The 20,075-nt window shown below is 43.4% G+C and overlaps 1 protein-coding gene across 1 annotated transcript in view; it reads left to right on the plus strand.

Annotated features, from left to right (window-relative positions):
• The window catches only part of FBXL4 (F-box and leucine rich repeat protein 4), a 267,402-nt gene that overhangs the window by 229,286 nt on the left and 18,041 nt on the right, over positions 1-20,075 (plus strand). The window contains exons 6-7 of the mRNA XM_086926627.1: positions 16,593-16,806; positions 19,918-19,989. Of these exons, the coding sequence (XP_086782753.1) occupies positions 16,593-16,806; positions 19,918-19,989 (286 nt within the window). The remainder of the gene's footprint in view (positions 1-16,592; positions 16,807-19,917; positions 19,990-20,075) is intronic.

The raw sequence follows: 20,075 nt of genomic DNA on the forward strand, positions 1-20,075 counted from the left end.
TAGTTCAGCTAATTGGGCGGTACAGTCCCCTAATGTCCGTGTATGCACGACATCAGACTTGAATTCACCATCCACCATTGTACCGACCACAATTGCACAGGTCGCGGAATCCGCGTGTCTAGAACCCGTAGCCGCTTGAGCACTTCCATCAGTGTAAATGATACAACGAAAATCCTCCAGTGGGCGCATAGTCAGAGGAGCAGGATGAACAAACTCATACTGCAAAAACTCCTGAGTCTGCAAAGAGGAATCGAAAACGAACGTTACATCAGGGGATGTCAAACATGTAGCCCATTGTATCCACCGAGGGTGCAAAGCCTTGGAATTTGGTACACTGGCCTTCGTCACTGCCTCCAAGGCAGGATACGTAGTAACAGCCACAATGCGTTTTCCCTGCGACAGTGCACGTTCCTTAAGAATCGCCATTTGCACTGCTGTCAAAACTTTTTCCACAGTGGAAAAACGCAACTCGGCCGAAGTTTACAGCTGTGACTTGTAAGCAATAGGAACTGTGTCTCCCTCATTAAAAGTGAGGTACGTGAAACCCACCGCCCCTGGCACGATTCTTATCACCTGGTTCGTGTGGTTATCACAAGTCGACAAGAACTTAGATTCAAGTAGGTCAGCCTGCAAATATTGCAAGACGGCTGAGTGTTCTGGCAGCCAGCACGATTTAGAAAAAGTATATTGTATCAATGCATAAAGCGGCTCGATACGCTGGGCATATTCTGGAATGTATGTATGTCCAAAATTTAGAAAGCCCAGTTAGGATTGCAACTTTTTCAGCGTTGTGGCAGCGCGCAAAAGTGCGAATTTCTCCAAGTAGTAAGGAGCCAAGCCTCTACCTTCAGTGTGCGCGAAAGTGGGGAGGATCACCTCCTCCCCCTGTGGAGCGGCTAAGACAAAAGGTGGGGGCCAGTCGACCTCCGCCAACAAAATGTCATAAGTAGTCGTTAGATTTTCCCCGAAAAAAACTTTTTATGGTACGTTCTATGTCACCTTCAATTACAAGGACAATTTCAAAGCCTTTCAGGGGGAGCCACTCTAGTGTCTGCTGTTTCAACTACAACGAAGGTGCCAGTCGCTGTCACCTTCAGTAGTGGAGGCAGTGCCTCTCGAATGATGGTAATCTCTGCCGCGCTGTCCAGCAGGGTCAGAGCCTATGTCAGATTCCGAAGCTGCGTTCTCACTATCTCTTGCATATCTCGCTGTTACAGCAGCAACTTTCTTCTTCTGAAACTGGGATCTTTGATGCTGTGACTCGTCCTGCTTGCCTTTTCCGTATGCCTTACGAGGCTGCTCACGGCTCTGTTGGGCACCTTGACCTCTGCCACCGCCGGTTTTTACCGATGTTTCCTGCAAAGAGCGAGGAGAACGTTGTTCAGGAACCTGAAACCTATCAGGCGACTTAATAGTACTGCGGTCACGCAAATCATATTTACGGTCATCAGGGGCAGGTGTAGGCGAAGCGGGACGGGAACCCTGTTTCTGCTGCTGCTGCTTCCCCGGTTTTTTGTTCTTACTCCAATTTTGTTTCTGAACATTTAGGGGGTTAACCTTATCAAATGACCCTTGCTGAGCTTACTGTTGCTTTTGTTTCTTCGCAAAAGGCTTAACACCTAAACTATTACGGCCCACGGTTTTATAAGCCTCCGTAATAATTTTCGGCAACTGACGGGATTTGTCTGCATTGGGTACCTCACGTAGAGCATTAGAGACTTGGAAACTTACAGCATCCCCCTTGACATTAGCAAGGACGAGATCACGTACCATATCAAACGCTCCCACGAGGCGCATTCCCAACTCCACTGCTGCCTCTGGTCCTTGCTCATCCTGAACACGCTTGATCACAGTGGGCAAAACAGTCATTGACGGGATGCCAAAGCACCTAGTGTAGACTGCTGCAAAAATGACCCCCCAAGTTGTACACTCAGTAACGTCAGGCACCGAGTCTTTCTGCAAACTCATGGTGAGAATCCTGTGTTTCTCAACAGGACTAGTATTCAGGAACACTGCCTCCAGTTGGTCAAATTTCTCGGCAAGCCAAAAAAGCATTTCTTCCTTATTTTGGAGACGCTTGCCCATGACCGCATTAACCATGATGGGACTAAGCTTGAGTCCGCCACCGCCAACTAGATGCGCTGCACCAGCCAGGGCACCATCCGGGAGGTTGCGAGTAATGTAGTGAACCAGACCCCTGATTACTGCTACCGAAGAGGCATACAGCAGTCGCAGTTGTACGGCTGTCAAAGCACCCGCCTGGGGATGCGGAGTGTAAGCCACCAACACAGGCCAAGTAGCGCCTGGAATGGACAACGGTCCTTGTCTGACCGCTGTAACAGCGTGTGGAAGGACGCCATTAAACCAAATGGCATGCTGCCAAACAGAAATCTGAATTTCCACTGTCCGATATGGAGCGTACACTGAAGGAGCATCAGCGGGGGAATACGAGTGAAAAACACCAGAAACAGCATCCACTGCTGGAAACGTAACCCATGAGTTATACAACTCAAACGGGTACGCCACGTCAGCAGAGACTACAAGAACCACCACCTGTCCCTCAAGAGAAACGAGGTATTCCTGCATATGATTACGCACAGCTACACAACTGTGAGCCGGGATATCAACCGCAGCCATATCGAAACAGCAATAGAGAAGTACAAGACAATACTAGAACGGACAATTGGGTTGTAATCCAAAGAATAAACCGTTAAGAATTAACGATAGTGAGGGGGTTGTAGACTGATAAAAGCACTACGCAAGTGTCTCACAGTAAGACCACACTCGTTGGCGGCGCCATGTAACAGGGATTCTGCGCAAACACTGAACTGTGCACAGAGACTTAGGACATCAGTGAATTAGGGTGTGCCAAAACTCACCTTAGTACCCAAAATCCCATACCAGCAATCAGTGTCACATTAGCTCTTCATCCTATAGCAAAGAAACCAATGATTAGTCAACCTAGAACATGCGACTTAATACCATCTCGGAAATGGTGCGAATTGAGAACACTCTTTTGTTATGCGCTCATACCAGTTCACAACAGGAGTAAATAGAGACACTGTAAGGTTAAAATGTTTATTTTAACGATGTGATCTCAAGCTCAGTATTTTAATCAACATCAGCATACATATGGATAATAATAACACGGACAGCATGGTTACAATTCCATAAAATACAAAAGGAGGAATCATGTTACAATGATAGTGCAAACAGGTGATGAAAAGCGGCTATTTAAAGCACCCTCCCTGTCTAGGAACTATGTATTATAAAACTATAGAAGGTCTCTTGAGCTTTCTTAGGGGGACCCAGTTTACCTGTTCGCTCAGTAAGTGTAAATTACATCAGGACTAGTTAGTCTCTCTGGGTGCCTGGAATCTTCCAAGTGTGTTCAATTCTGGCAAGTGTGCTATGATAAAGGCGCCAGAATCCTACTCTGCTTGCAGCTGCCAAATTGTTGTGTCTAGAATGTGTTACACGGACACGCCAATAAACAGCCTTGCACGTTATGATAACCTTGGCGGCTTAGCACTCACTGTACAGACTGGGGACACAACGTATGTCTAGAGATGTCGAAAAACAAACCTTTTCTCATGTATAGACCTATGTGAAAGCTAACTCAGCAAAAACAGCCAAGCAGTGTCGTGTGCAGAAGCAGCAAAAAGGAAAAATGGCGTTTAAACTTCGAATAAGCCATGCTAACTTAACATGCACGCAGAAAGAGGCCCATAAACCATACTACTACCCCATTATGCTGACATCAGCTTAATCATTAGACAGCTCTATGTTCAGGATTGAGGAGCATACCTAACAAAATTGATCTTTCACTGACAATTTGCAAAAGCTAACTTTCGGACCTTATTAATACCTCAATGACCTCTCCACAGAACTGGCAGGTAGGTGGGAAGTGAGGAGTCTGGGGTTAGATAGAGTATCAACTTATTTTTCTGATGGATACTTCAGGTTACTCGCTTTGTGAATCACTACCAAAGCATAGCTCTCTCTAAGAATATGGGGCTGGGGATTACACTGTTCACCAGAAAGTCCTGCAGGATAGAGCAGTCAAATTGACCCTCTCTACAGAATTGCGAATCACATGGTGAAAGTATGGACAGGTGCCCATGTTGCTGCCTGGCAGATGTCTAAAACCTGAACACCCTGAATTAAATCAATGGTTGAAGCCTTTGCTCTTGTGTCCTTATCCAGAAGGCCTCCGAAGGGGGATTTTAGGGCAGGGCATGGCACAGTTTAATGCAGAGAACAATTTATCAGGATAAAGTCTCTTTCTGCATTCCTGTCCTTTCTTCGCACCATCATTCAATCAGTACTCTAGTCCTAGAAGTGTAGAAACTAAAGCATGTGTAGCCTCTCCTCTTTAGGTGGTTGTGGCTGAGAAAAGAACGCCCGTAGCATGAGGGACTACCCGATTTGGAAGTGTAACAGTATTTTGTTTCAATCACCAGTATGTCTGTGAAAAAGTAGTATATGAAGTCTGAACTGGCAAAGCCTACAGCGTGCTGATATGATATGCAGAAATGATGGCAATGAGAGGCTCGTCTTCAAAGTAAAGAGTCTCACAGTCTCAATATGACAAGGCTTGAAAGTAGCACACCACATAAATATTGGTACCAAATTATGGCACCCCTGCGACAAAATGTTGAAGGTAGGTAGAAACTTGTGTTATCTGTTTCAGAAAGCACATCACTATGGATGATTTGAATAATGAGGGCTCATTAGGCAAATACAAGCTTGAAAGGTCCTATAAGTAGCCCTTAATAGTATCCACATCAAGGCCTTGCAGGGCCAAAAATAATATGAAGTATATCAAGCAATCTAGCCTGTAGAGGGTGAAACTGCCTCTCCTCTCACCATGTGACAAGTGTAGACCCTGCTGCCTGAGAAAATTGATTCTGAGGAATTCCGACGTACAGCCACAATGATGTCATCCACCTTATCTGGCAGTTCAGATCCCCTCAGTTGGTTCAGTTCAATCTCCACACATGAAGGTGTAGATTATGGAGGTTCAGGTGCAACTCCAGTCCTTGCTGTGCATGAGGAAGTAAAAAAGAGACCATATGTTCAGGGTCAGCTGACCCACTCTGGGTTCACCAGAATTAGTTGAGGTTATTCCTGTTACACTTCCATTAGGACCCGCGGGATCAGCAGCAAAGGCGGAAACACGTTTATGAAGTCAGAAACCCAGAGTTCAGTGCTACATGTGGAAGATTCCGGACACGCCCCATAGCAGCAGCTTGGTAATCTATACGAATACAATTAAAAGAACTTCCACCAGCCCCTGCTCATAATGCATCCTAAAGTGCTCTTCCAGTGGGTGGTTAGATGTAGGCTCCCTCTGCCCAGGATAACCCTTCTCGCCTGCTCAACTACCTACCCATGTGAAATATGTGTGTATTTTACTTTGTTTTCCTCCTCCAAGTTGAAATTTGCCACGTTTACAAGCCTGGTGTATAATCCTATTAAGTATAACTGATATAATGTGAACCTGGCTCAGCAAAATATATGAGACTAAAATCTTTAGTATAATGAGAGGCTCACTATTAGAGACAGATGGTGCAGGTGAAAACAAGAGCTTGCAATTATATTTACAAACAAACCTCTTTAGCACTGTTTAATGACGTATTTTATATGTTTGGAAATGTTAAAGAACTCTTCAAATGTACACTGTAAAGTGATACTTATTTAATTGAATTATTGTGCAACGCCACATTGATTAATCGGAAAACGTAATAAAAACATTTGAAATATATAAAGTCAGAAACCGTCCATAGGTGAAATTCTTCTCTCAAGGAAACTTGAGGGGGGAAACTAAAGACCTTAAAATGCTGGTCAATGTATATTTTCAAAGGTAGCGATTAGACCTATTGACGGAATGACACACTTCGCAGAGATATCACAAGTTATCTCATGGTGCAGTTTTCACTCGTAATTGAAAAGATGATGCCTGTTGAGTTATCTTGTCTTAATGTTGAGGGAGGTGGCAGAAATCTGGAAAGACTCCGAGCCTCTGGATAGAAGGCAGGAAACCCCAGAACGCCCTAATTGTTGCAGTACCACCTGCTAGTCCTGCCCACCAGCGCCTATATTTACTTGTCCCTGATGAAAGGCCTTAAAGGCCAGCTGGATAACTTGCAACACCAGATTATTCATCTGGTGGCATTTCTCCATTTGAACCGAAATTCTCTGATCTTCACCTTGTTTAGGTGCCCTCACCAGCCCAGAGAAGACACATCTGTCTGTACTGTAAGCTTTGGAGGGGGCAAGAAAATTGGCTTGAAAAGTATCATATTGGCATCTGTCACCCACAACTGACAGTCCTGAGTCGCCTTGTTGGAGATGTATGCCAGGGGCTGGGAGACTGACTACAGCAAAATGCGTTTGGCATTATTCTAAGTGATCTCAGATCCATCAAGTCTGAAACAGAAGCTCTAACCTGAAACATCATGATCCCAGCCTGAATGTCCTGGACTTGGTGCGGTAGCAACTTTGTCCAGAACCCCCCCATTAAGGATGGGATTTGGACTTACTAATGTAAAAACCCTAAGTTGAGCAGCAATAACACCTTTGTCTGTATGTGGTCTAAACTGGCTGTAGCGAGGCCACATTCAGAAGGCAAATGTTGAGGCAATGCAATACATAAATTCTTCACCTGTGAAGGTGTAAATGAACAAAAGCATAACCTTCGTAAAGATCTGAGACATAAATGTATGGTCAATGCGCTAAATTGGATGTGGTTGACTCCAAAATAAAGTGGAGAAACTTCCTGAGGGACACCATTCAGTTCTCTGGATGCAATGTCTGTAGAACCTGAGCAAGCATCATCAATCATTGGTTGATGAAGCGCAGCTACTCACCCGGACGGGGCCCAAGTCACAGGGTGCTGGGGTGGGGGGGGGGGGTGTAATGGCACGCTCATCAGTGGAAACTTCTCCTTTTTGAGGTAGGATTTCAGAAGTCTGAGATCTAGAATTGTTTATAGTACCTTGGTTTTTTTTTGGAGACCGAAATCTACTGGGGAGATCACCCAATCGTCTCTCCCCTCGTGTACCAGTTTGATTGCCCTGATGAGAACAACATTATTATTATTGCGGTACAGTTGCCAAAGAAGTGCTAGCTGCCCCCACTACCCTACATATCACAAGGGAACAGGTGCGTTTTTAAGTTTTTCCTAAAGCGACTCTCCTGGACCTCCATCCGGAGGTCCACCGGGAGCGCATTCCATTGTTTGGCTGCCAATAAGCGGAAGGACCGCCCCCCCATCCTTGCTCTCTTGGTGGCGGATACACACACCAGACCCACCCCACCTGATCTTAGCTGACGAGAAGGGACATAGGGGATCAATAGCTCAGATAGATAAGGTGGAGCGCTCCCCTGAAGGATTCAGTGACAGACACACACTGCCTTAAATATGACTCTCTCTTTAATTGGGCGCCAGTGTAGTGCCGCCGGAGCTTCCCTTGCAGAGGACCTTCTAGGTCACCTCAGAATTAAGTGGGCTGCCGCATTCTGTACTCCCTGCAGACGGAGGATACTCTTGGTCGTCGCACGTAGATAGAGAATGTTGCCATAATCTAGGCTCGACGTCACCAAGGCGTGGACCATGGTCTTTCTGGCCGCCACGGGTAGAAGGTTGAGTGTTTTCCTCAGTGCCTTCAAAACCCCAAAACAAGCACCTACCACCCGCCTGGTATGAAAATCAAAAGAGAGATACGAGTCTAGCCAGACTCCCAGATATTTTGCCTGCACACAGGGCGTTGATGTTGGTCCCAGATTCTGGGGCCACCATGCCGAGGGCCACACTGTCAGAGCCCTACCCACCACCAGTACCTCTGTCTTGCTGCCATTCATCTTCAGTTTAAGAAAAGGGGTAACCCTGTGTCCCTCAGAACCTGGATATGTGTAGTTAAAATAAAAATGGTTCTGTTGGGTAGGACCAATTACTTTTGAAATATATTCATTAAATGAGACCACAAGCTCTCTGATACAAGTCCAACAGTTTGAGAAATAAATGCTCAAAAGCTTTAAACCATGTAATCAAATAATTGTATTAAGAGGTTTCAAACATTTGGTATCCGAATTGCAATCATTCTTAGATAACATTCAATGTTTGCAGTGACTGTCAAGTGTAAAGTGACTTTCAGTGAAAAGTGCTCAGTGAATGAAGAAATATACAGTGCAATTTATGTACAGATATATACAGATATCTTCGTTGGCCAGATAACAATTGTAAACCAAGGGTTCCTAGAGTTCCTATACGGATCCTGGTATTTCTGGACCTATGATGTTCGTCGACGTTTCGACCCTTTTGCGCCCCGGTTGGTGGTCGCGGCGGGTCTTTATCAAGACAGGAGGGGACAGTTTGGGTCTCAGACCGGAGAAACTCAGCCTGAACCTGTTGGTGGCGGTACTGCCAATCAATTCTTGCACAGACGATTTCTATTCCGAACGGACGGAGGCACTTAGTTCCTCTCGTACAGGCGCTGAATGCCATTCATCTTCAGGCAGTTCATTGCCATCCATGTAGCCAGTTCTTGCAGGCAGACCGTGAAGTTGGATGCAGCCATCTCTGGAGCCTGAGTCAGCGAGACCACCATCTGAGTATCATCCGCATAGGACACGACCCTGATCCCAAACCCATCAGCAATCTCCGCTACAGGGGCGAGATAGAGATTGAACAAGGTCGGGGACAGGGTCGATCCCTGCGGCACTCCCTGCCTCAGCCTGATGACTCTGGAATAGTGATCTCCCTGTCTCACCTGGAAGCAGCGCCCAGATAGAAAGGATTTTAACCAGCTCAGGGCATTCCCTGACACCCCTCCCTTTCTCAGGCGCTGCACTAGCGTGTGGTGGGCCACCATGTCAAAGGCGGCACTTAGATCCAACAGGATCAAGGCCACCATTTGACCTGCATCCACCAGCTGCCTGATGGATTCGGTGGCAAAGAGCAGCGCAGATTCAGTGGAATACCGTGCTCGGAACCCAGACTGAGTAGGGTGGAGAAGACCGCCTTCTTCGATGTGCGCTGTCAGTTGGCATTCTCCACTTTTTCTGCCACCTTCGCAAAGTAAGGCAGCAGTGAAATTGGTCGTAGATTGTCTAATTGGTCTAGACCAATATGCGGTTTCTTGGGGAGCGGCAGAACCTCAGCTTCCTTCCAGTAGCTGGGGACTCTGCATGTACTAAAAGATGTCTCCACCAGATGTCTTATGTATGGTTCCAGGCACTCCAGACTCCCTCTCAGCCTTTTCCCCCTTATCACTTCCTTTGACAGACTCGTCTCAGGATCCTCTGATGCCTGGTGTTGCAGGCTGTGTGGGAAGATGCACCCAGAGAACTTGCAGATTATCTTCAGCACCTTGAGATGGTTCACCTTGGGGGGGTGGCAGCAGGCTCCTCATGCGCGAGGGATGAAGATATGGACAAAATAAAGTTGGCCAAAAAATATATATTTGAGTTTTCATTCTTAAATGTTAACAATTCTTTTCATTCTTTGTTTCCAATGTTTTTAATATGCAACTGCAAAAGCGTTAAATTAATGCGCTCTCACAGAAAAAAAATAAAGAGCACACTGAAGCCATCAATTGACGGAAATCAAAAATGTACCTAGAAACTGTTAAAGTTAAGTTCTTGAAAATGTTTATCGTAAGACATTAACACTTGTTTGAGAAAACACATTCAATGGAAATATAATCATTTTAACCGAAACTCGCCCACAGCGCGCTACTCATCATCTCAGACACATCACACATTAAATAATCCAAGATATTAGAGGTTATTTTATGTAAATATGTATTCAACTTTCAAAAGATAGCACAGAATACAGGTCGTTCATTGTTGCAAAAGAGTTCCAGTTTGCAGCAGAGTGGGCTACCGTCTGGTGGAGGTGACCCCCTTGTCGGCGTACAAAGTAGAAACTGTCGAGAGCATGTACAAAGATGATATACGATCGTAGCAGAAGTAGTGATATGACCTATGTCCATGATGTTTCATGCACGCTTAGCTGACCCCATCACAAAAAGGAATAATGCCTGATAAACTGGGGTACCCCCACCCCCCCACACACACGACTCTGCTCTCTCCCTATCCCGCTGTACGTAATACTTACCAATCTGATAGCAAAACAAAACAAAAGTCAAAATCAAATCAAATCAAAAACAAGCTTTATTCGATTTTCAAGTTAAAATCATGAAAGCATAATATAGCATCCAATACATTTTTAAAATATGATCCATAGTATTCAAAATAAGCTTGATCAGACAATTATTATAAAAAGCGTCCTAATTTTACGCATAAAATCTTATAAGATAAAAAATCATTAATACTTCATCGAGCATGGGTGTATTGCAAAGACATTACATGGTATTCCTGAAATTAATAACAAGTTTTAAAAAACTGGAAACTACATAGATAACATCATCGTCTTCTAACTGTTGTAGTTTCACGTAAGCTGATCTACAAGTGCGAATCCGCCATGCCTTAAGGACAGGTAACAAGAAAGCCCTTCGTGGTCCCTGAAAGAATTGGGCTTTGTCAAGAATTTTTTTTTTTAGGAAATCCAGGAATGGTATATGGAGTTTTAACCTGACTGCTGAGGCAGCCAACTGTAGATTGTCATGCCAAGTTTAAAAGTTCAGTCACTATAAAAAGTTTTCTTCTATAGGAATCCATAGTTGGTTTCTTCTCAGGAAAACAGTTCATTCGTATAGGCCACGATCCTCCATTTTCATCTGTATCCTTTGCCAAGGAAGCACGCCCTCCAATCTGGTCATCAGCTCCAGGCATGTCAGCTTCCGGTCTGGGTCCAGGCTCAGGGGTTTTTGGGGGATGGAGGCACTCATCCGAAAATAACAAAACACATCACTCCAAAATAAGAAAAATACACACTCATACAGGGCCCCCACAAAAAAACAGCCATCTGAAACGAAAAACACGTATCATCAATCTTGCAAAAACACATTTTCCATTCAAAAAGCACCCCAATTGCTTTTCATTTCTGTAAGAAACCTCCTAATTCATGAAAAGAACTCTTCGAAATCCAAGGAATGATTTAAACATTCTACCTATACCATATTCTTTAAATTTGTTTGGGCAAAATCTAATTTTGTCATACACAGCCATAAGGGCTGGGGCGGCTAACTACCTCTCACTCCTTTGAGAAACAGCCCCTCCCTCCAGAAAGATGTCCACGCTCAGAGTTTTGAACCAGCTCCAACCATAACAAGCAGGAGCCGGGCTACCTTGCAATGTAATATTGAATCACTGCCAAATGCTGATCTCATTGCAGAGCGAAGCTCCTGCCAAGTTTTTTCTCTACACTGCCTTCCCCTCATCGTGATGTCACCCACGGGGCAGGTCCTCCACCCTTTCAAAACTCTGTGAGCGGAGAACTGCTGAATATTTGCCAAAAATAAAAAAAAATAAAAAAACAAGGCAAGGACAAGTCTGCCTCAGACGGACGCTCCGAAAAGGGCCCTCCTTTCAAAACATTCATGAGAGCCTGGCTGAGCTATCATATCAGCCAAGGTCAAAAACAAATTCCTTCTAACTTAACATACCCGTTCTCAGGCTTCATTTTTTGTAACCTAGACACATGCTAGCATTCTCAAATAAGAAGCAAAATAATTCTGTAGAATCTAAGACAAACTATATATCATAATGGACTGTTACTTGCTGAAAAGAAAAACATTAGAATAACATTACATGCAGCAACATAGGAAATCACGACACATTTCTTAAAATAACATGTGAAACACCATCATTTTAAACAAGGGGAAAAAAAAGTTATACATGTAATCAAGAATTCATAATTTGGTGCGCAAGCCTTTCTGTTCTAATTATTAAAATGGTCAGATTTATTTTTGCAGATAGCCTTTATTTCCTAACTGAGTGGGTTTACTCTCACGCTGGTCTGCTTCATATCAGCGCAAAATACAGAATCATGTGCATTTGAACTTTAAACAAAAGGGGCAGCTTGCTTTAGGGAAATAATCACTTATATTTTCTAGATGTGCAAAATACACTACAGAACATTTTTTTTAAAAGCACACGGTTGCATTTCACTGATTAAAGCACATTCTATGATGGGTCTGTTTTATTTCCACAACCGGTGATTGCACCATCCGTGCTCAGCTGAAAACCTTTTCTTAATCCGACTGGTTGATTTATAACACTCCGACCTCCGAGTCAGACACATTAAATCATGTGTTCAAAGGCAAACCCACACAAACTCGTGGACGCATTTCAAACAGTATGTTGAATGAACACTGCTTTTTTTTCTCTGCAAGATGTTACCCTTCCGTCAGCTAGCTGTCAAAGTACATAGGCGAACCCTGCAACTAATTAAAAATTCAAATCAAACCATCATTAATCTAAACAGTCACTGACTTTTAGCGTCAGCTCTTGTAACAATGCATGTTAAATAGCATGTTGAAATAAATACTGCCGTCTCAATCTAAGATATTAACCCTTTGGCAGCTCAAACACAATCGTTCCCCAATGTCTGCAGATTCATGGGAAATTCAAGAACTTATCTCTCCACGTTTTCATATAACACGTGCGCACATCTTCAAAATATTTTCTCCAAGCACTTGAAAGAGATCCAGCTCTCTCCTGCCGAACGTAATGATAACATGCTATGTACAAGCCATATTCACAAGGCGCTATTCACAAGCCATATTCACAAGGCACTACAAGTCATATTCACAAGGCGCTACAAGTCATATTCACAAGGCGCTATTCACAAGGAACTCAGCAAGTCATAATAATGACATGCAATTCACAAACCATATTTACAAGGCACTATTCACAAGGAACTCAGCAAGTCATATTACACTGAATACATTTCACAGCATAAGCAAATACAGCAAGCCATTTAATGGGCAATTTACAAGCATTTTTCATACACATAAGTACAACTGCATTATCACCAAGATGTAATTGGCTCCCTCACGTACTGTTACCCTTCAAGCCTGTCAGTTCAAACACCAAAATGAAAAGCATTTCTTCCACACTGCATAAGTCAGATGCCACAATGTACTGCAATCTCCTTACACTCCAACTGTTCAAGCCCATAGGTCAGGGACTACACCTAACCATGCAATTCACAGACTGTTCCCAGATGTCAAATTTAAAGGGTTCTAAGTCCAAATATATGCCACGGGCTCCCTCCTCTGTGCTTAATTCGAAACTGCAGACTACGCCAGATGTAATGACCAGATTTGCGGACCAGATAGAATCAGCTCACCAAGACACCACCAGCCCAGCCGAAACGTAACCACCTCCCTCCTCAGGACCCATTTATCCAGGCACCTGGGTACCTACCTGAGGATGGGGAATTAGCAATATACAAGCTCATATCATCAAAAACCCCACTAAATCTATAGGGTTACTAGGAATACTCACTGATTACTAAGGACGTCCATGCCCTACACCACACTCATACAATATAGTCTTGCGACCACATGGGCCCAGACTAATCTACCCTGGGGCAGTTCTGATTGCTTACCATTACACACAATGGCTGCAACCAGTGCTCTCGCAAGCCACAATCCTGTGGGTATAAACACCAGTTTCCTCCCTGGTGCTCTCACTATTACACAAGCCACAATCCTGTGGGTATACACACCAGTTTCCTCCCTGGTGCTCTCACTATTACACAAGCCACAATCCTGTGGGTATACACACCAGTTTCCTCCCTGGTGCTCTCACTATTACACAAGCCACAATCCTGTGGGTATACACACCAGTTTCCCCCCTGGTGCTCTCACTATTACACAAGCCACAATCCTGTGGGTATACACACCAGTTTCCCCCCTGGTGCTCTCATTAACGCCGCCTTACAACGACGATCACTTTCCTATGAATACCTTCAGCTCTCTCTCTCTCTGTTGGGAAGTTTCTCTCATATATCTAATACCTACTGGGAATGTCTCATATATTTTATGTGGTACACAAGGATGGCCAAATTACACGGTGTATGACTTATTATCTAATACAAGTTCTCCTCTCCCCCTCATTATTCAGTTACCATTTACCTGGACGGGAGTCGCATCCGTACATATTACAGCATCTGACTAGAAGAAAGGTTAACCTTATCATAAAACAATAAAACATACACACTGGTTCACTAAGAACTGGGGTTCCTTTATTATAACAATATCAACAATATAATACTGCACTATAACACATAGGCTGAAAAGTAAAAGGGGAATAGACACATACACAGATCTGTGGGGTCTCTTTATTATAATGGAAAGCTTTATTACTATAAACATATAACTGACAGGGACTGTAGATAGCTAAAGAGGGAATGGATTATACTGCACACCGCTGAAAGAAAAAGGATTAGCAATACAGTAGGGGAATCTAGCCTTGGAAATAAAAGCACTAATATAACAGGACAGATATCACCTGATTAGTATGAAGTCTTGCTCTAGCTGTCATCTGGGTTCCTCTCTCGTCTGTGCCTTGGCTCGTCTCAGATTCTCCCCTGCACTCTTGGACACGCATCTGCGCTGATCACTCTGCACTGGATTCCTCTCCCCCACAAACTGTCTTCACTTCCAAACTTCAGTCTAATGATATAGTTTCTGCCGCTCTGATAACCGTTCGCTTCACTAGCTTCTTCACTCTGTCTGATTATCCCAGCTCCAATGTCCAACTCACTCCAGCTGCTTCCACAGACTAATCCACGATATAACTTCAGTCTCTTCCAAAAGGCATCACTCCAGACTCCAGCTGATCACAACTCCTTCTGATAAGTAACTGCTTCTGACTGCTTTCTTCAGCTCCAAACATCATCTGCCTTCTCTCTCCAGCTCCAAACACCATCTGCTCACAACTGCTTCTGATAACTCCAGCCACCGACTGACTGCTCTCTCTCTCTCTGTCCCAAACACCAACTGACTTCTCCCTGTTCCAAGAACCGACTCACTGCTCTCCTCAACTCCAACTGACTGACTGACACTCCTCCTCTTCTGCACTTCGCTAATATGGAATGCTCTCCCCTCATGGAAATTTTAAACAGAGGGCTGCCTCCCACCGAATTCCTGTGCCAGCTCCGAGGCCTCCTGCGCAGCCTGCAGTGACCATCTGCATGTTACGTCTAGGCCCAAGAGACAAACACATTCTTTCGACAAGATCCAGTCTCTGCTGGTTTTCCCCTAGCGAACAACACCTCATAACTAAAACATCACTTTTACCCTGCAAGCATCTCAGTCTGCAGGGACAGAAAGCAAAATGGAGTCTCTCTAGTTCTGGGCCTTGTAGGCCCGAAAAGGATGAAATAGACACTTAGCTCTGTCAGAATACATACACAAACCATACCAATATGTAATATAAAGTCAGGCCTACAGGATCCCGATCCACCCTCTACTATAGGTAGGATGATGAAAGGACACATAATTATGTCAAAGCCAATAGGCAATAGATGGATTAGAGTCAAGATTAAGGGATCTATCATCAAATAAATCAGCTATCCTCTAGTTTATGCTTCTAGGTCTGGAAAAAGGCCTGAAAAGGACCAACACAAGCCAAGAATAGGGATTCAGGATGGTAGCAAGCTTAAAGTCACCATCACTCAGAAATAGAGCCAAAAACCCGGTCAGCACACGGCCGCAAAGACTCCAGGAACTTGTGGTCCCCTCCCTCACTGCGGCCGCGCTCTGGTCTTGAGGAGCTGCGGCGGCAGGGGGAGACCTGCTGGAGTGATGCAGGCACCGGGAGCAGCAGGCAAAGATAGCTGTCCCACAGAAATGCCCCCAACAGCTACGGGCTTAGTCAGGTGAGGAGCACAGGGTTTAGAAGCGTCTCCCGCTCCACCGAGGATGTCCGGTAATTTATGCGCCTCCTGGCGCTGAACCCTGGTAGGCGGCTTCCGGCCGCAAAGACTCCTGGAACTTGTGGTCCCCTCCCTGACTGCGGCCGCGCTCTGGTCTAGAGGAGCTGCGGCGGCAGGGGGAGACCGGCTGGAGTGATTGAGGCACCGGGAGCAACAGGCAAAGATAGCTGTCCCACAGAAATGTCCCCCACAGGGTTTAAAGTCAATAGGCTGTCTTCCAGGGTGCCCTCTCATCGCATGTCGCGGGCAGCAGATCCACAGCCACCCTGCCGGGCAACCATTTATAAGTGGTGGTGTATGTATAGTTGCACCTCAGTCGGGCATCATTTAACTTAATTGTTTGCCTATTTGTTATTTACTGATGTGTTGTGGACTGTTGTTTTTTTAATGGAATATCACCTCACTTTTGGCCAAGCGCCTTGCTTCACCCCACATCGACATTACCCATTGTGCATGGCCTATGGCCCGCACTGCGAGGGTTTGAAACCAGACCGTGTGCTCGGCCCATTTGCTAACATTTTAACTTCAAACAATGTTCTGGATATTATTGAAGAAAGTTATATTTGCAGTAACCATTGGGACTTTCTCCTCTCTGAACCCCCACGTAAAATCAGTTTTGTGTTATTTCAGCACAGGGCCATTGTTTATTGTTAGTCTACTAAGTAATGTGTGTGCAACTAGAAACAAAAACTGCACCCCAACTCGTGTAAAAAGACGTTTGTTTTTTTCCCTGCAGATTTTTGAAAGTCTGTGGATCTGAACTAGTGCGTCTGGAGTTAGCCTGCGGTCATTTTCTTAATGAAGCTTGCCTGGAGATCATCGCAGAGATGTGTCCTAATCTTCAGGAGTTAAACCTTGCCTCCTGTGATAAGCTACAGCCTCAAGCTTTCAACCACATTTCCAAAGTCTGTGGCCTACGGCGTCTTGTCCTCTATCGAACAAAAGTAGAGGTAAGTGCAGTTTGATCAACACTGTCGCTCACCTGCATGCCTCCTAAGGAAAGAACACAGGTTTTTTGGTGAACATTTGTATGATAATTCCTTCCTTTCACTCTGTATCCTCATTTTTAGAATTGCAGTTTTTAGAAGAGAATCCAAACGTCTTTTGCAGCACATAGGTCGGACTTTGTGTTTTGAATGAAAATATTTTGTTTGTTGAAGATCAAAAGGTCTTGGCATAAATATATTGATTTTGGTATTATACAAATATACTCACAGAATGTATTCATGAAATTAATGAATGTTGTTTTAGGAGTGATTCCTGTAGGTTATCATACAGTAATTTCAACTCCAGTTCGATATTTAAGATTTGGATTTCATTTTTTTTTTAAATTGGGAATTGCTCAGTTCCTGTACTTTTATATGTTGATGACGCGTTACGAATAGCAAATGGTCTTGAAGCCCTATTGGATGCTTGTAGCTCTTTTATAGATGAGCCACGACTTAAAACGAAACTAAATAAAACATGTATTATGAGGTGCGGACTAAAAAATACTGAAACAAAGATCTTTCTAATTAATGGAGCTGAGGTTGCCAAATTTCGAACGTTTGCCTATTTTGGCGTTGCTGTCATCTCCTCAATTAACTGAAACATCTTGCCTCCTAAACTAAGGGCAAATCATTATTAAAGATCGATTGAGTCTGGATTTCGTTTTGCGGCTAGACTGGATCATAAACCAGTGAGGGAAATTGTATGTATCTATAAGAGTAAATGTCTGGTAATGGGGTGTTATTGCGCTAGGTTACTTGCTATTTCACAATCCTCTCCTACTTTTATGTGCCGCTTAGATGGTGGGCTAATGTATCTGAAAGACGGAATCAAACTTAGCGCCTTGTTGCTTTTGTCATGGGAATCGGTCCCCAAAAGAGAGCCTATCAAGGATGATTATTGCGAATGGTTTATCCCTAGACACTGCGTCCGCCATACCATGGCTTGAGTGCGGGAAGTCAGCATTTATCATTCCTTGGTTCCCAAGTCTCTTTTTTAATCCTGAATACTCAGAAAATAAACTTATGAACTTGGTCAAAAACTTATTTTGTAACTTTCAACAAGAGAACCGCTTGAGGAGGTCATTTAAATTAAAGACAGGTAGCCCTTACTGGTTGATTAAACTAACACTGGGCTTAGAATTTAATCTTTCCACTCTTTCTAATGCGCAGCACACATCATATTTTACTTGTCTTTGTGTTAATACTTTCCATTTTTAGTTGCGTTTCCCATGCAGGGCTCTTGGTTTGCAGACATTCCTATATGCCCCAGAGCCACTGTCTCAGAACAAAACACAGCTTACTTTATGCCTTTTTGAACATTATACAGGACTTTTCAGAAACGTTTTTAGTGACAATTTTACAGGATGACAATATTACACAGTACGTACTAGCATTAGTTTTTTGGTGGTTTTATTTTTACGATTTAGTTCCCTGAGAACATGTTTGGCGATTGTGAACTACATTAGATGCTCTCTGTCTTTTAGGAAGAGATATGGAATATCCTTTTTTAATTATTATTTATTTTATGGTTGCTGATGGGCTGGTCTGATTAAACTGCTCTTTTATATTGTACGGAAAATGTTTATAGTTGTATATTTGAGTTTTACGCCTTGTGCTTTTATGTTTTCTTTTTTTTTTTTAAACCTTATTGACTGACTTATTAGTGTTACTATTATTAACACATAATTCCACATTGAAAATAATCTGATTTCTCCACTGTCTTTATTTTCATAAATGGTCAGAACAGGAAAGCAAGTCCAGTTCTACCTGCTGTGTCGCTAAACTCATTTTCTTCTTAATGTTGGTTGTGCACAGTGAGGACAGTTGGAGATTTGGAGAGGCTGAGCATGCATGAATGCCTTTTTAGGGCTGACCTTAGAGATAAACTATTTTTTAAATGATGTACATACACATAGGGGCTTTTGGTCAGCGGTCTTCATCCATGTGCCATTTATATTTTAATTCCACTCGCCGTTTGTTCAACTCACTGTGACAAATTTTGCATGTACACAATGTACACTTCCTCCAAAAATAAGTTGCCTTGAGTCCTACAGAGCTGGTGGAGCAAAGTCATTTTTCTTTTTAAGGACATTTTTTTCTATTGCAGACTTTTTGGTACTTTAAAAAACAACCTTTAGTATTTTTATTGTTTACTTTAAGTGTGTGGCGGGTCCTCACACACTTTTACTGTGCCGCCTATGGCTAGTAGTATGCTGCACCATGTAAGAACACTGCTGTGAGCAGAGATCTTTAAATGGGGTTTCCCACTCTGTCATAAAAACCTATTTGAAAACCTTTCAAAGACAACTGTCCATGTATATCGAAGCACATCTGAACAGCCATGATTAAATGGTTTTGGTTATACTTTCTGGCTAAAACTATTGAAAGAGGACTGTGCATACACACACATACAGGAATTATACATTATAACAAGAACCATCCTAAGATTACCACCTGGTCATTCCCATTGATCCAACCTAACCTGGACATGTGAGGCCTGCCTTTGTACATGGAAAAGACTCTGAAATACTTGACCCCTAGAGTTTTTTTGCCACTTTTTGTAGCAGTCATTTTAAACTAAATTATGTTCACTGAAGAACATAAAAGTTAGTTGCTGTCAGTAAAACCATTGATTGCGCTGCTGCTTAGCTATGTGAAAAGCATTCATAATCTTGGTTAAAGTGAATTCCGTTTCCTCGCAAAAGGATATATTAGCTTCAAATAAAAAATGAATGTTAACAATAGCCCTTCTGCTAAATTAAATCATATTTCCATGCTCTTTTAATTTGATGGTTTCCAATATAGAAAGATACATTTTTACTCTTATTGTGAATGATGTCCCCAAATAATGTGTGATTGGTTTGATCTGTTGTGCATCTAGATGTATTTATTGTACCATTAGTCAGCAGACTGCTTGTGCAAATATTCTATGGCGGCTTTATCCTGTTAGTGACGGAAATACTTTGATATTAAGGTCAGGCTGATTATGTAAAACAATTGACGTTCCCATCTGGATGACCAAACCTCCGTTTCTCTTTCCACATGTTTTTCTGATGTGATTGTCTTTGGCAGCAAACAGCACTGCTGAGCATTTTGAACTTCTGCGCAGAGCTTCAGCACCTCAATCTTGGTAGCTGTGTTAAGGTAAGAATTTGAAGATGTAGTCATGCTTGATTTATGGAGAAATGTTAAGTTGTATTTCCCATTCCCACCTAGGGAAAGAAGATGAT

The sequence above is a fragment of the Lissotriton vulgaris genome, chromosome 6, assembly GCF_964263255.1.
Source record: "Lissotriton vulgaris chromosome 6, aLisVul1.2, whole genome shotgun sequence".
Taxonomy (NCBI): domain Eukaryota; kingdom Metazoa; phylum Chordata; class Amphibia; order Caudata; family Salamandridae; genus Lissotriton; species Lissotriton vulgaris.